The sequence below is a fragment of the Protopterus annectens genome, chromosome 3.part1 (assembly GCF_019279795.1).
Source record: "Protopterus annectens isolate FY-2018-M chromosome 3.part1, PAN1.0, whole genome shotgun sequence".
NCBI classification, from domain to species: Eukaryota; Metazoa; Chordata; order Ceratodontiformes; family Protopteridae; genus Protopterus; species Protopterus annectens.
The window spans coordinates 1,228,955,857-1,228,973,608 of record NC_056732.1 but is presented as its reverse complement, the minus strand read 5'-3'; the positions used below and the strand labels follow the sequence as shown (position 1 = coordinate 1,228,973,608).

General features: G+C 39.5%; 1 protein-coding gene across 1 annotated transcript in view; it reads left to right on the top strand.

Annotated features, from left to right (window-relative positions):
- LOC122797762 (serine/threonine-protein phosphatase 6 regulatory ankyrin repeat subunit A-like) overlaps window positions 1-17,752 on the top strand; it is a 2,341,865-nt gene that overhangs the window by 1,325,178 nt on the left and 998,935 nt on the right. The window contains exon 17 of the mRNA XM_044066284.1: window positions 15,693-15,893. Within this exon, the coding sequence (XP_043922219.1) occupies window positions 15,693-15,893 (201 nt within the window). The remainder of the gene's footprint in view (window positions 1-15,692; window positions 15,894-17,752) is intronic.

Below are 17,752 nucleotides of genomic sequence, written 5' to 3'. Positions count from 1 at the left end.
CACAGGTAACATCACAATCTACATGATTTGGAAAGTCTAGAGTACTACAGGGTGGATAGAGATACACTACAGGAACTCTGTAACCTCTGTCATCCTCAACTCAGAGCCAGGGCAAACCAAGCAGAGCCTATCCCGATGGAGACAAAGGTATGTGTAGCACTTAGAATTGTAGCTACAGGCACTTTTCAGAGACCAACAGGAGGCATGCTGGGGGTGTCACAGGCATCAGCATCAGCATCCAGGTTCCTCCATAAATTCCTGAATGCTATGCTACAACATGCTAGTGGCCACATATGTTTTCCCCATACTCCTGGAGATAGGGCCAGAAATATGCAGGAGTTCTACCCTGTAGCACACTGAAGTACTGGGTGCCATAGACTGCACACATGTAGAAATTAAGGCACCACCTGGGGAACAGGGAAATTAATTTCTATTAGTAATTATTCATTAATAGAAAGGGCTTCCACTCTGTTAAATGCCAAGTGATGTGTAATACCAAGGGAATAATCTTGAATGTGTGGGCTGGCAACCCAATCAGTTAGCATGACTCACATATCTGGCACACCTCCCAACTGTATCAGATGTTCACTAGGGGGGATATCTCACAGGGTCATTACTGGGGGATGCAGTTTATGCACTGGAACAGTGGTTGATGACACCTGTTAGAAATGCATACACACCTGCGGAAGAATGCCATAACGAGGTACACGCTCAAACCAGAAATATCATGGAGCGTGTGTTTAAGCTGCTGATGTCAGAGTTCCAGGGCCTAGATACATCTGGGGGAACCCCCCAGTACAGTCTATGGACATGTACTGAAATATTCATAGTATGTGCCATGCTACACAACATCATCATCTTGAGAAAGCAGCTTCAGTAGGATCAACAAGGAGAAGGGGCACACATCCCATCACCAATGGCAAGGTCACCACAGCCACATGCAGGTGAGGAGTCAGAGGGGAAATCGCTGCTGTGGGAGTAGGCAGACGTAGACATGCTCAATATGCCCTCACATTGGCTAAGAGGCTAAGAGGCATAGTACACGTACTCATCATATAAGGGTCTAAAACCTTCCTTCTATGCCCATACATATAGTAACACTGATGCCAGGCAACTCTCACAACCGTTACCTACTCATGTATTGGCTGTGTACTGTTTGCATCAGACAGAGTCAGCCCTGAACTAAAACTGTTGCAACTGCTGGATTTACAAGGTAAGTGTTGAACCTGGAGTGCATTTTGTAATAATATGAATGACTGGCATATCCTTGCATGTTGTTAATTGGTAGTGTAAGCAAGTGAAAGGTAGGAGGGTTGTACAGAAATGACCTTAACATGTGACAACAAAGGCTTATTTGACTTAATATGTGTCTATTATTAAGTAATGGGCCTCAGGCATCAAAGATTCAAATAGACATACCTCTCAAAAGTAGCGATGGTCATTGCATGCCCTCAGTTTAGCACCATACATTTGTATTAGAAAATCTTTAGAGAGAGAAGTTAGAAAGTAATGATACACATTTCAATTTCAGACTTCAACACCCTCACAAAATTATAAACAATAAATATGTAAAACTTTTGATGCTATCAACTGTCTAATATTCTAAGACCAATATAAGTTGAATGTACAATTATCAATTTAACATCACAAATGCAGATGTACTAAGCACTAAGTCAGCTATGCACCCTGAGCATCAGACACAAAGCTTATGTATCCCTGAATCCAAATGATAGAAAACAGGGATATGGCATAGTTATCATCACTTGCACAGGGTGTTGTGGGGGGGGGGGCAGAAAGCCTAGGCTGACCATGCCTCTCAACCTCTTAGTACAAGAAATGTGGACTGAGCTTAAAATAATGAGGGGACAGAGCCCCAAAAAATAGGGAGAAAATTTAAATATTGCTCTTATAAACTTAGAAAGTTGCTACAATAACGGTTTTTGTATTGGTAAGCATTTTCTGAAATATATAAAGTCTGAAACTCCAAAGTGTGCCATTATTTAGTAATTTCAATCCTCAGTAATTTGTGAGAAAACTACAAATTTTTCAAGGAACAGAACAAAAATGTGAAGCAAAAGTCTGGACAGTTGTGAGGTATGAGGATGACACAAAAGGTTGGTGAGTGTGTGTACATAAGAAAGCGAAGCCGGCAGACATTCAGATAAGGCAACAAATGTCCAGTGAGACAAAATGACTTTTAAAATTGACAGCTGAACTATGTAACTGTTGTGTATGTGTTTGCATGGGTCCTCCAGGTGAAACTGGCCTGCATGAACATAGACAATCTCTGTGCTAGCTCTGCATCTTGGTATGTAGGACAAGTGTGAGCCATGCATGATAGAGGTGGCAGTTCATCATTTTCATACTCAACCATGAGAACTGTCTCTGCCAGGAGTTGCACAGTCATGTCCACCACCATGTTCAGATGCACTGCTACTACCTGAACATGACAGATGTCTGCTGGACGAGCTTCCATCATGAGGACACCCAGGTATATGACCCCATGGCCTGCCATGTCTGGGTGTGGACAGCTGAACCATTGATACAGCAGTAGAATACTGCCACTATGGAAGTGTGTTCAGGCATGGCCACATGGGTAACAGCAGATGATGTTACTGACCTATGCCCACGAGGATACCATCCCCTTCCTAGCAGATGTTCGAACACAGACATCGCTCATTCCAATGTGCCATTCATCCAATCCATTGAACAACATTGTGGAGGCAGTCACACATGTCAGCCTATACCACATCTACAACCCTAAGCATTTCTCTGTAGGACCTATGGTAACGTACCTGTGCCTCCATGATGGCCCTAAACATATGTTGAGTGGAACAGGAAGAGACACCTGGATCAGGTGAAGGATGGACAGTATGGCTCCTCTGAGCACTCCTAACAACCCTCCGGCATGACACCTCCCACACTTTGGCTACAGCCAGAGTCAACAGACACTGAGGCCACAGTAACCACACTTCCCTGATTGATCGTCTCACTCTCCACCTGTCCGATATCTGAGGGCTCACTGGAATGGGTAGGCATAGACCTACTGGTTGTGTCTGATGGAATTTCAGGGGATGGCTGTGTGTCAACCTCACTGTCAGATTCAACATCTGCACCCTTCAACTGTGCCTCTGTTTGGCCACCATCATCATCAGAGTCTGCTGATACCCTGACATCAGGTGGTAGAAGTCCCACACTTCCACTGTCAGGATCACCTGTGATAATAAGCAACAAATACAGGAACAATTAATACCTACACTAGTATAGTCCATTATATGCTAACAACATAACAGTGCTGCCACTATTAGACAGTACAGCAATACACACAGCAGTGCTGACATCAACATCACACACTAAAATATTTCTTTGAATTGCTCATCAGTACTGACATAAAAATGTTTGGCTTACCATGTGCAGATGATGGTATGCTCTGTATACCAGATGGTCCTGGAAAACGTTAAGCAAAAGGTAAAGACAACATCATCACATTTAACAGTAACCCAGGGAGTAATACTTTTTACCCATTATATTTCCATTAACTATACTTTCAACAAGTACTTGGATGACAAGTCCAACTTTAGCCATGTGCAATCAATCAGAATGTGTTGTTAACTGTAGCAATCTTCAGTCCCCCCCCCCAAAAAAAAAAAATCTTGTGAAACAGAACTAAGATATTGATTTAAATTGATTTACTATACAACAACCATTGAAATACAAAAGCCTACCAGTAAGCTTCTCCTAGGAGATGTTTGTTGTCCCTGAAACAGTAACAACAATGTCAAGGACATACTGATCTGCGTTTTCCTGGGAGCTGTCTGGATCCCTGTTAGTGGTGGTGCTGTAGCAGGCCCTCCTCTGTATCCATCTGATCATGGGCCACTGAATCTGCTCTCCTCTGTGCAAATGAGATCATGTCATTGACCCTATGATGCACCTGATCATATGTCCTGCTGTGGCTCCCTACTGCATTAAAGTCTGCAACTATCTGCTGCCAAATTGGCATTCTGCCTGACATATCTCCACATCCCCTGTCAAGCCGGAAGGCACCATGTCACCTAAAACCTTCCACAGTGACCTAATTTTCAGGGTCTGTGAGGGGTGGTTTTTGGGGATTGAAATGACCGAGTGCCATGGTCCTAGGTGTCCTAAAAGACAACAGAATGATAATACACATAACTATCACAGAACAACAAAATAACTGCTCTCCAATAAAATAGAAAAGGGAGCATTTCAGTATTACCCACTGTAGATACATAAAACAAACAATTTTAAAATCACAACACATCAGTCTTATTACTTAATTTTCTTGTGTATATAAATTAATCTAAATACTGTTAAATGCTAGATAACAACTTGAACAACTCAAACAAATGGAAATATAAAATTTGTATAAATGTATAAAGATAGATATGTATAAATAAATATTTATAAATTCATTCAAGTATTAGAAAAGTAAAACTGAAAGAATGTTTAAGCAGAGAATTTATGAACACCAATACCAAATTAGTAGGGGTAATACCACAAATGCTTTGGCTAGATAAAGGTGGCAGCCTTGTGTTCATGGATGAAGTGGACTATATTAACAAAATGTTAAATGTTTTATCTACTGAATGTTATTCTAAAGTTAGTTTAAACGAAGTGAATAGTGCACACAGAAGAATCAAAGAAAGTTTAAATTACCTGTATTTTGGAAAACAGTATTGATATAGACACATATAATTACCTATGCATGCCAGCACCAGTAACACGAGTGTTATTTGAATCTCCCAAAATCCACAAAAGTATAATGGATCCACCCTTTAGGCCAACTGTGGATGGCAGGAGATCCATTACTTATGCATGTGCCAAATATGTGGACAGTAAATTTAAGCCATTTATTTGCAGCGAACCCCAAATTTGTAAGGATGCGTGGGGTTTTTTAGAGAATATTAATTCTTTTGAATTTGACGGAGAGTGTAACTTTTTGATGGTAGACATAAAGGATCTGTATACTGTCATACCTCAAGAGGTTGGCATTGAATGGGTTAGTGAATTTCTGTTTTTGAAAGGGATGGACCAGCAAGAGATAAATGTAATTGCATCCTTGTTAGATCTAGTTTTGAATAATAACTTTATGCTTTTTGACAAAGAATATTTTTTGCAAAAACTGGGGTAGCCATGGGCTCCCCATGCGGAGGCAGTTTTGCAGATTCAGTCATGGCATTTTGAGAAAGACATTTCCTATTTCAGAACTCCATTTTCAAGGAAAATGTAAAATGGTACACTAGATATCAGGTGACATGTTTTGTATGTGGAAAGGAAGTCTAGATTTAGTAACAACTTTTATTAATGAAATCTCCAAATTCACAGAATTCCTAGATTTCACTTTTGAGGTTAACATAGACTCCATTAATTTTCTGGATGTGTCACTGTCTAAAGATAGACCCAATAATAGATTTAAGGCTAGTATTTTCAAGAAACCTACTTAATCAAACACTTTTCTACGCTTTAGAAGTAGCCACCCATTCCACCAGAAAAGGGCAGTTATTAAGGGCCAACTGGTTAGGGCAGCCAGAATGGTCTCATCAGAGACTGACTTTCTGTTTGAATGTAATGCATTGAAAGTCATGTTTCATGAAAGGGGCTACCCAGAACAGCTTTTTCAACAATTGTTTGATGAAGTGGCTACTAAAAGGACTACTGGACATTTTAAACCTATTCTATGCAGGGGTTATGGAGAAACAATAATTGATACTCCCCCTGATGAGCATAGTCAGTTGGGATGGTGGCCTAATGGTTAGGGTGTTTGCCTTACAAACGCAAGGTGCAGGGTTTGGGTCTCACAAGGGATAATTGGCTAGGCTTCATATGGCTCTCAAGGGCAGTTAGTCTAGTACTACTCTATGAACCTAAGTGTTAGGAATTATGACGGCAAAATAAGCTTTCTTACTTCTTTCTCTATTGTGCACATGCCATTAAGAATATTATGATTAAAAATTGGGCTATAATATCAGAGGACAGTGCTATTAATATGAAATTGGGAGATAGACCACATATTACCTATAGAAGAGGCCTACATTTTAAAGATTTGTTGGAAAGGAACAATCATAAATACCCCAACAACCGGGGGATGAGAAAGTGTGGGAGATGTCAGCACTGCCAGCACATTATGGTAACTAATAAAGTTTGCATACATAACAAAATCTACATCATCAATGGAAAATGTAACTGTGAAACAGCAGGAGTAGTATATGCTGCTTTATGCCAATGTTGCCAAAGCTACTACATTGGTGAAACTGAAAGAATGTTTAAGCAGAGAATTTATGAACACCAATGCCAAATTTGTAGGGGTAATACCACAAATGTTTTGGCTAGACACATTCTAGAATACCACACACATAAATTCCAGCCTACAATATTACAACAAATAGTTAGGAACATTAGAGGTGGGCCCTGGGAATTAAAACTTGAAGAACAGGAACTTGTTTGGCAAATTATACATATGCACATGTTCCACCAGGGCTTAATGAATACTGCTCGATAAAATGTATTTTGAAATTAAAAACCTACAAAGGTGAAATTTGGTTGTATAACAATTTTTCTAATACTTGAATGAATTTATAAATATTTATTTATACATATCTATCTTTATACATTTATACGGATTTTATATTTCCATTTGTTTGAATTGTTCAAGTTGTTATCTAGCATTTAACAGTATTTAGATTAATTTATATACACAAGAAAATTAAGTAATAAGACCGATGTGTTGTAATTTTAAAATTGTTGCTGATTTTTAAAAACAAGCATTTATATTTATTTACATATACATTTTACCTTGTATAACACTGGCTCTTTACATTTCTCAAGCTATGTTAATTGGTTTTATAATTAATTGTCTCATCTTAATTGACAGTTTTATTTTACCTGAGGACTCTTGTGGTTTCTTTGTCTGAAGAAGTTCATGTATTTCCTGAATGAAAGCGCTAACAATAAACTGGTTGGAATTCTACAGCTTGCTGCCTATCTTTGTTTTTGCTGTTGGTTAAAAGTTTATTTTTTTTTGTCCCTGAAACATGTCTACAGATTTAACACAGAACGTTACATTTTAGGGTATCACCAATCATGTATACCTGAGAAGTGCCATGACAAAAATGTCCATGCCATCAGTACACTTCTAACTAATGCATATACTGTAGATAAAAATATAGCCTCTACTAATTAAAATATTATATATAAAACTATTAAGCAAACTTTTCTTAATCACATTTCAGCATATGCAGTATATAGCTGACAGAATGCAAGCATACCTTCTTAAGTCCAGTAATCTTTTGTGCAGATATATCCCAAAGTAATAGCCTCTTTCCTGTGTTCTCCAGATAAACATGTCTCCTCGCTTTCAGTTTCACTACCTACATGGTTGACTTTTTATGGTGTAGATTAAGGGCTGTCAGCACAGTGAAGATGCAAATGAGGTGTGAACTCATTAGATTTGCTGAATTCCAAATACTTGGCTCCATATATCAGATGTCGTCAGAGTGCAGGAACTCCTTCAGTGAATGACTACTGGTAGGGAGAAGGGAAACACAACAACAATGCAGACTGCCCTACATCCAGTGGATGTGTGCCAGATTAGACTTAGAAAGTGTTACATGTAATTTTGTCAGTGTTGGAAATATAAGTAACCAGTACACAATTCACAGGTTCCATTCATTAACATCTGACCTCCCCTTTATTTGTTGGCAACTGTATATTATGTTATTGCCATTTAATATCGTCACACATTTTAAGGACAATGATATAGAATGGCTTACAGACTGCATGTCTCAGATTATTGGTCAGATAAGAGAAGAATGAGCAACAAATACAGAAAGGTAAGACAGAGTTATTATTTGCAAGCAATACTCATAACTGGTTGCATGATCATTCAGTGCACTACATCCAAAATGAATAAATGTACAAGTAACTGTTATATGGTTTCATATTACTGCAAATGATGTTGCCATTGGTCCTTAGGAGGAAAAGACATCAAGCACTTCAGCTACCAGTGGAGTAAGGGGACAGTGATGACAGTTCAGTGGGTGAGGACTTGATTATCACTGTCTCCAAGCTGAATGGGCATGAGCCTGTTAAGTTCCCTCCTTTACCCCAGTCATGGAGTCCCCCAAACTTTTTTGTGTCCATCATTATCCCTCTCTCTTGTCTTGTTTGTTTACATTTGTTTCATCACCTACCTAACTTACCTGAAAAAAAATCATCCCATAAATAATTCTCCATTTCGCACATGTGTCTTCTTCACACACTTGATTCGGTCCAGTTGACTATACAACATGATTATGTTGTTGTCATCCTTCTCTCTGGAGGTGACAGTCCAAATTCAGCAAACATTCTGCACATATGATCAGTTTTTACTGTTGAAGAAATGGATAGCTGTGGTTCTTTCCTACCGCCTTCCTACACATTCCTGTATTGCTTCCCTTTGTTCTTCCCCCTGCCTGCTCCCATTTCAACACTTTCCTGTCTACCCCATTTTAACATCAATAATCTGGTCAAAATAGAGTCACACACAACACACATAAGTAGCAGAAAAAGCAATGGATCCCTTCACTTTCTGGCCTCTATGTTTGCACGGAGTTTGGCATCCCGCAGCAATGCCAAGTGATGATACAATGCAGTAGTTACCTCTATGCAATGCCACTTAACTCCACTGTGCTATGCCAACACACAGCAATACATGTCCTATAAACAATTAATGTCATTCCATTATCACTGTTTATTTAAAAGTCTTAGGTACACCTGGATTTGAACCCAGTATCATCTGAGCTCAGAAGGAAATGTGTAAATGCATTTACACTAGCTCCCAAAGAGTCAGTTAAGCAGCAGGTATGTTTCATAGACTCAATACTAACTCTCAGACTTTAGCAATGTAGCTCACATTTGTACAGTGCTTAAATATGTGCAAACAGGGAAAGTAATGGAAATGTGCATCTTGCATGTGCAAACACTTTGCCAACCATTGAGAAAACCTACTGCTTGCTGCGCTATGGAAAACTAAATATTATTATGCATTTGTGCCATTTACTGTCCATTTCCTGTTTATGACATGAAATTACATGTGGAAAAATAAACTGAAGGTCTTATCTAACAATATGTCATATTTACAATACAACCATATTTTGCCTCCCCGCAAGCACTGTAAACCTGGTGTATCAGCACTTTTTTCAAACATATATAAACTACATTACATTAATTAATATGTTGTGTAATATGCAATGCACATCAATCTGGTAACATGCAGAACTAGAACTATTGACCTGTAAGCCTAAACAGCCTCCTCTGCAAGCTATGGAGTGAATCATCATGGACTTTATCCACAGGGACATAGGTGACCTCCAACACACTTGATCTGATCCATTTTGGTTTTGACAAGGGTAGATCTTGTTTATTAAACCTAGTGGACTTCTTTGATAATGACTCCAAAGACCTGGATGAGGGATAACAGGACATTCCACCTATGTTGATTTATCCAAGGCCTTTGGCACTATTCCCCATTCAAGCATCATAGAAAAACTCTCCTATCTGGGGATTAACCTATACATTACTAGTTGGATAACCAACTGGCTCACTGACAGAATGTACACTGTCAAAGTCTGGGACTGCACATCTACCACTAGATCACTTACCACTGGAATACCACAAGGATCCATGCTGAGGCTTCAACTGTTTGGAAACTCTTTCTCTGAAGTCCAAGGCAAAGGTAGATGGCCTGTGGCTTCCAAAGTTTGCAGATGACTGTCAACTGGGCACACTCATATGGACTACCCCAGCAATGTTAACATGTTACAGAAAGTGCTGATACAGAGAAATGATTGGTGCAAAACTCATGGACTGAACTTTAAAGCATAAATGCCTCCTTGTCCCGTTTGGCAATGAAGTACCCCTGCTTATTATGATATACATAGCACCTCTATAAGCTCAAACACATGTTGATGACAAGTTACACTTCAATCATCATGTGCCCATAGTGGTGAGACACACATTCCACATTGCGTACCTCATACATAAGAACATCATATCCAAGACCAGGAAGGTCATAGCTCCACTGTACTCAACCCTTATCAGACTACTAATTGAGTACAATACTTCCTTCTGTCTGTACCTCACAAGACACCTACAGCAACTGGAGAAAACACAGAGGTTTGTGACCAGGAGAATCCAGGGCCTCCAAACATGACATACATAGAATGACTGACATACCCGACACTGTACTTAGTGTCATGCAGGCTGCTGAGAGGTGACCTGTGCCTGGCCTACAGATCAGCCTCAGACCCTGCCCTACTGGAAATGCTGAACATCTGCAAATCAAATGGGACAGGAATAATTTGCCCCTGGATTCACAATCTAGCCTGGGAAATAAACAGAACATGCTGGGGAGACAAATATATCTCTCAGTGATTGCCACTCATCTGTAATAGGTTCCCACTGCATTTGAAGCAGTGCTCCTTAATGACCCTATTCAACTACAACCTTGACAACTAGATGGGTGATTGTAAATTCACCCTAGGGTAGCACCTATGCCTCTCATGGACAGGGACAGTTGGGGCTAACAATGGCCATCTAACTATGCTCAATAAGGGTACTTGTGTTTTTACACTTCTAGCTCATAAATGCCCTGGGGGCATTAGCCTAGTAACCTCCTGTGAACCTATGAAGCTAGAAACCTATGCAGGTCTATCAACATCTTCTCTACAACATGGCCTGCTGATGTCATCTATTATAAGTTGTCCTGCAGCCTTATGAATGTTAGACTTGTGCTGTGGCACTAGCATAAAGTAGTGAGTTGTATAGCCTGTGTACTTAGGTAGGGGTTTTATTCTCACTGCAGTCAACTGGTGTGTGTGTGTGTGTGTGTGTGTGTGTGTGTGTGTGTGTGTGTGTGTGTGTGTGTGTGTGTGTGTGTGTGTGTGTGTGTGTGTGTGTGTGTGTGTGTGTGTGTACATGCACTTGCTTGACATTATAGAGAGCCTTTTACACCAGGAGATGGGACACTGTTATTGCCATATTCTCCTCATCAGACATTGTTGACATCATCAGCTATAAAGTGTTGTCTGAGACACTCCAAGTCAGACTTGAGCTGTGGTGCTTGCCTTATATATAGAATTCTGTACTCTGTGTACCTAGATAGGTAGGATGTCTATTCTCATTGCAGTCAACTGCAGTGAGTATGTGCACTTGCTTGCCATTGCAGAAAGCATTTTACACCAGCAGGTGGGGCACTGTTATTGGTATATTCTCCTCAGCAGACACTGCTGATGTCATCAACTATATCTGATTTGTGGATGTGCACTATTCCCACTGGGGAAGAGTCAGAGACTGGCCTGGAGGCCAGGTAGAAGTCACCTGATCCTATACAATACAGATTACAGTAACATGGATTTCAGTCTGTCCACATACATCATGTCAAAGTTTGTAGGCACTATGTTTCCTTGGTGAGTAACCCCTGTGGTCTCTCCAGATGTTGCATGTGCCTGGTGAGGTACATGCAAAAGAGCGCATTATACTCTATATTAGTGTTCTGATGAGGTTCAGGTACAGTGCTATAATATACTTCTGAGATCTGAATATGATGGGATGACTTATGATGGGTACAACATAGGCTTTCAATACCAGTGTGGAAACTTGGTGGTCAAAGCTCAGATTGCTAGGTACATGTGCTCCCAGTGCTTGCATCACTGGGTTTCAGCATAGCAGGACTGTTGCCAATGCTGTAATTATCAGGAAATTCCACTTTGTAAAAGGCCAAGATAGATACATTTGCATTTATTTGTAGACCATAGGCCTTTGTCATCCGTCATTTGACTGTGTTAGCCCCTCGTGTAATATGTTATCATCATAGGTGTACTCAACGATTGCACCCAGTATACAAGAATCAGCAAATGCAGTAAGCCAAAGGTCATATACTGTAGCCTGAACTGTTGAGAAATAGATTCCAAACAGTAAAGGGCCAAGCACATATCTCTATGGTACACTAGTGGTGACAGCCCTACTGGTACAAATTGATTCACCAACTTACACAGTATGTGTTCTGTCAAGTGAGCCAATCAGTTATACATCTAGTGACATAATGTTTAATCCCCAGATGGCAGAGTTTTTCAGTGATACCCTCATAGGGGATTGTGTTCAAACCCTAGGCCAGTTGAGGCTAGCTAGTATGCACTGTCTTACCTTCATCCAGGCCTATCACACAGAGTCCATGGGCTGTGACAACATCACAGACTGCCTATCATGTGACTCATCACATATGCCTTCCTGACATGGTTAAATCCAAACTTCAACACACTCTCCAGACAAACTATGTTCCTGTAGAAGGTTGTGCATCAACATGCATCCATCTGAGTTGTTGGGGGTGGCAGCACCTGATGCATGCATGTATAGATACATCCTGACTCTTCTCATCTGTGAGGTTTTCCAAACTGTTATCATGGACCTTTTCTAAATGGACACACTTGATATCCTGGCTGTGTGCAACAGACATGTGCGAGTTGTTAATGCTACATCATGTCTGTTACATCTGTTAGATGTCCTCAAAGAGGTCACTGAGGGCATGCATGATGACAACAGTATCATCCTTTTGAATATGACAAGCCCAAGGCATTTGACACAAATCAACACTGAGGTATTCACTCAACACTGTCAGATGTGGCCATATGCATCTATATCAGCAAGTGGTAGACTACTGTATCACATATGTGGGATCTAAATATGTTGATATGTGTGAAGTCTTAAGTGATGGACAGTGGACATACACATCCTTGTCCAAACAGCTGTCTGGAGGACTACAGACTGTGGGCAGTTATTGACTCCAACTGTGGTATTAATATAATACCGGCAGTATCATTACACGCCAACGTTTGCTGCCACAACCATGACAACACCTGCAATGAAATGAAAACTTGGGGGGATTTGTTACATCAGGAAAACAAATACATAACTCATATATAATGTAGACATCACACCCTATAATCAGACGATATGTAACCTGTGTCCTGGAGTAGATGGTATGTGGTTGTCTACCAGCATGTGGCCACAGTGCTGACTACTCCCTTGTATGTAACACAACTAGTGAGTATGTGAAGGTCATCCACATCACAGGCCATATTAACTCCATAGTTCACAGCCTTCATCACACCAATAACTGAATACAATGCACCCATCTTTGTGTACTTCCCTACACATCTTCCAGTGATGTGTAACTGAAGTGCACCACCTTTGTCACAGTGAGCTGTCCTATGTCTTATTGGCCATACCTAAGTATTCTTTTTGTGGCATAAACATTACTGTATGATGGTATGGAACTTCCATCGTTGTTACACCAGATGCCTATGTGCTATCATAGTACATATGTAGCTGTTTGACAACATTAGTGGCATGGGTAACATTTGTGACAGTGTGGATTTTCTCATGTACATATGCCATGCACAGCAGTCAACTAGCATGTATTGATCATAACATCACATACAGGTTTAACAGTGTCCCTTTTAACACCTCCAGCAGATGTTACAGTGCCAGGACAGTGTGCGTGATTACGCTCATTGAGTGTCAACATGTCATAATAGCTGTACATGTGTCTTTGTGCAGAATCATCTCTGATCACTGTAAATCACATATGTTATGTCAGAGACATGAGATTGATTTTGCTTGCTTCTTTTAATGTTGTCCATGATCCTTTATCCTTGTCCCACTTGCTGGAGACCTCTGCACAGCTGTACAATACGCATCCAACTCGAGTTGTATGTAACATCCCTGATAGATGTCCTCTGCATTGTTCATGTAAGGATGCTTATCTCACACAGACATCTTCACCATTGTTACATCACCTTGTGTGACAGTCACATAATACACATTTTCACTGTGTAATCCATACTGTACTGTATTGTTATGTGACTGCTGTTGCTGCTACAACTGTCTTCCATTGACGCGCCCTCATCTGCTGTACATTAGGTTGTTTCACCTGTCCTCTTTCCCTGTGTTCATTCCTACAATTCATTTATGTGTCAATATTCAATACACACATTTCCCTTTACTATTTATTTTACATGGCAGTCCATGTACCCTTACAGATCATTTACACAACTTCAGTACAGAATGCCAAGAATGAGATTTTACAATACTCTGCACTGTATACACTGTCCCGTACTGTGTTTGGACCATATACTTAACTATCATACCTCTCAACTATCAAGATTTTCACAGAATGCCCAGCTTTTGCCTTACATTTCTTTTGATGTATTCCTTATCAAAGTTATGGTTTTCTGCCATATCACTGGGATGATCTCAGGACTAATGTGACTCAGTGATTACACACATCTGAGTTTCAGTCTTCAAATCCTTCAAAAAATGTATCTTCACACAAACCCCTTGTTATTCTAGCAGATTTCTAAAGAACAAATATGTCAAATCTGTCCCTATTTGTGGGTCATTGTCCCTCATTATGATGGCCTTTGTCCAGAAGTGTTGTGCTAAGAGATTGAGAACTATGAAAACTATTATCTGTTAAGCCCTGGTGATTGCTGTGGCATTCCAGGCAAAAACGCAGACCTTCAGTGCTCTGACTTAAACAGGATTTGCTATCGCCAACCATGAAACCTCATTTATTTACATTTAAATGTGGTGCATGACATGCACATGCAGTGAGCACTGTTGCTTGCAGCACATCACCGTGCATGCATGTAAACTCCATGTAGGCTTTGCGCAAAGCCTGTACAGGGTTTACTGAATCCCTGCAGTGATCTTTTACTTAATACTGAGTCAAGAGCATGTTTCAGCTTTACACTTTCAGATATGCATGTCTGGTTAACCCTGTAAATGATGTAAAGAGCTACAGCTCTCAGTGAGCAGATTTCTGCTATGGGATTGTGGATGTTAGAACAAAACAGTGAGTTATTTTTATGTTAAACATGATTGATAATGTTTATTTTTTAACAATGAATGATGAATGATGAATTTCTTTATTTCTGACACTAAAGTTAGTCTGCCATTTATAGAAATAAATATGAAATAGCTGCAACAAAACTGGAAGCTGTAGTTGGAGTCCCTAAATCCCTTCTGTTGTTGCACATTGTCCCAAATGACTTTTCTGTCAAAATAGCTAATCCCCCTTTTCCTCTTTGTAGCAATGCTTTGACAGAAAGTTCTTCATATACTCATCGGTCTGTCCTATGTTACAAAAAATGTAAAAATGTTATTTAATGTGCTGTACTGTTGATTAGAATAGTACACGTGTGTTTGTAAAAGCACCATGCACTGACAATTCTTCATGTTTTTTTTTTCCTGCAGCCCGACACAGCAGTTCTGCATCTTTTTTCTCTGCAATAAGAATTTGAGAGAATGTTCTTACACACCCATTTATCTGTACTATATTACAGGAGATGTCTAAAACATTAATTATATTACTGTACTGTTCACTAGAATAATGCATTAGTGTTTTGAAGACTCAACAGGGATTGACCATTTTCATGTTTTTTACTGTTTACCTCTGTATCTTTTCTCTGGGCAGTAATAATTTCAGAAAATGCTCTTTATGCATTCATTGGTCTGTAACATCTTACAGGAGGTAACTACAATTGTATTTAACTTAGTGTCCTACCCACTAGGACAATCAGCGTGGCAGACTCTGCACTTTTTCTAAACATTTTTTGTGTTTTTTTCTGCAGCATGATAAAGCAGCCCTGCACCTTGCTGCTGAGAATGGCCATGATCAGATAGCAGATATCCTCCTGTGGCATAAGGCTTTTGTCAGTACAAAAAACAAACTTGGTCTGACACCCTTGCATCTTGCTGCACAGAATGGCTACAACCAACTGGTCAAGCTGCTGGTAGAGACGCACATGGCCAGCATTGATGCCATGTCCCTGGTAAGTTAAATGACAAGTTCAGTGTATAAAGGTTTAGGATGCATAAGACAAAATAGGTAAAAGGAAGGCAAAATATGAATTAGAATAACCTGCCATTTCATGAATAAAAAAACAAGGATGCTGTGTTGCAATATGTTTTAGGACAGATGTGTGCAAAGTGCAACAGACATTAGTACTGTGGGCTTAAATGAAATGTGTCTGACCTGGTCTGCATTTACTCACAACTGATTTTAATTGTACTCACATTCAAATTCAGTGAAACAACATAAGTACTGTTACAGTCTGACTTTCTGATTCATGGGAAACAGAGTATGATAAGCTCATAATTTAGCATTAGCATTAGCATTTTTAATCAATTACATCTGCCTACTTAGCATAAATATGTATTAGTTTATTTATGTATGTATGTATGTTTGTTAATCAATATTGAATGTTAAACATAACAGCACCGGTGTCTTCCATTAATATCTTAAGAAGTATACAGAGCTTCATCTACCAAGTCTTTTCCATATTCTTTTAGAAAGAAATAAAGATTTATATTTTTTAGGTTCAACTACTGGCATTATACCAAAGAGTGAGTATATCTTGATGTACCACCTGCTGCAGAAAATCACTGTTAAAGTTCATTGTCATGTTTTATCTTCATTTAAAGTACATGTGCTTTATTGATAAATGCTAGAGAAAGCCTTGAACCTGACAACTAATTTCATATTTGTTTTTATAAAATAACATGAATGGATACTGTGGTTTTCTAAATATCCAGTTGTACCATTTTTTTGGAACAATTTTGGAGTAGATTTTATTTAACAATCAAAAGGTTTGCTTTGGAAGATTATATTACTGAAACAAAACAGAGTATTAGAAAACTGATCTGCCTTCTTTTAGACCAGGCAGTTTTATTTCATTTTTAAATTGCTCTACCATGGAATGCAGAGCAGCAAAAACCTGAGCAACAGAAATACAGAAAAGTAATATTCAAAACACAAGTCTAAAAACAGGAAAGCTCAAGTGTTTTTGCAGGGGGAGCAAACCTTTCTGCACCCTCCTGATGAGAGGTGCAAGTCAGCAGCAGGCACTGAACTTATATATACCAATTTCACAGTCATGCCAACTTGAAGAAGGGTGAAATCTCCCTAAAGATGGGAATCACTGTTAACACACACCATACCTCTCAACATCTTAGCACAAGAAATCAGGATAAAGCCTAAACGAATGGGGGGACAAAGGCCCAAAAATATGGGCAGGTTTTCCTCTTATAAACAGTTTCTATAAGAACGTGATTTGTGAAGGATATAAAGTCTGACACTCAAATGTTTGTCATTATTTACTGACTTCAGTTCTCAGTGATTTGCCAGAAAACCACAGATTTTATCAGGTATAGATCAAAAATATGAGGCAAATATCTGGACACTGTGTGAAAATATGGACAGTTGAGAGGTATGGTGCATACTTAGAAATAACACCAGCAGTGACTCCCTATGGAAAGCAGTGGTCAGTGTCATGCTCTTTGGCATCTTGAGCTTTAAAGAAATGATACTGGGGTAATTTTGGGTCTATAGTATCTTATCGAAGAGGCATTACAGTGAATGCCTCTTCCTCAACCCCTAAAGAACCAACCACCAGTTCCACTAACAGCCAATTCAGTGATTTTTTTCCTAGGGAAAAGAAATCACTGATCCAGCCATCAATGAAACATCACTACAAACAAAAAAGTGGGGGGGGGTTCACCCCCACACCCCAATAACTAAATATACCAACTCCGAGATTGCACTACAGTGGGGTAAGGAGCAAATTCACGCTGATAGCCAAGCGATTTTTTTCCCTAGGAAAAAAAATGCTGCATTGGCTGTTCACAGAAC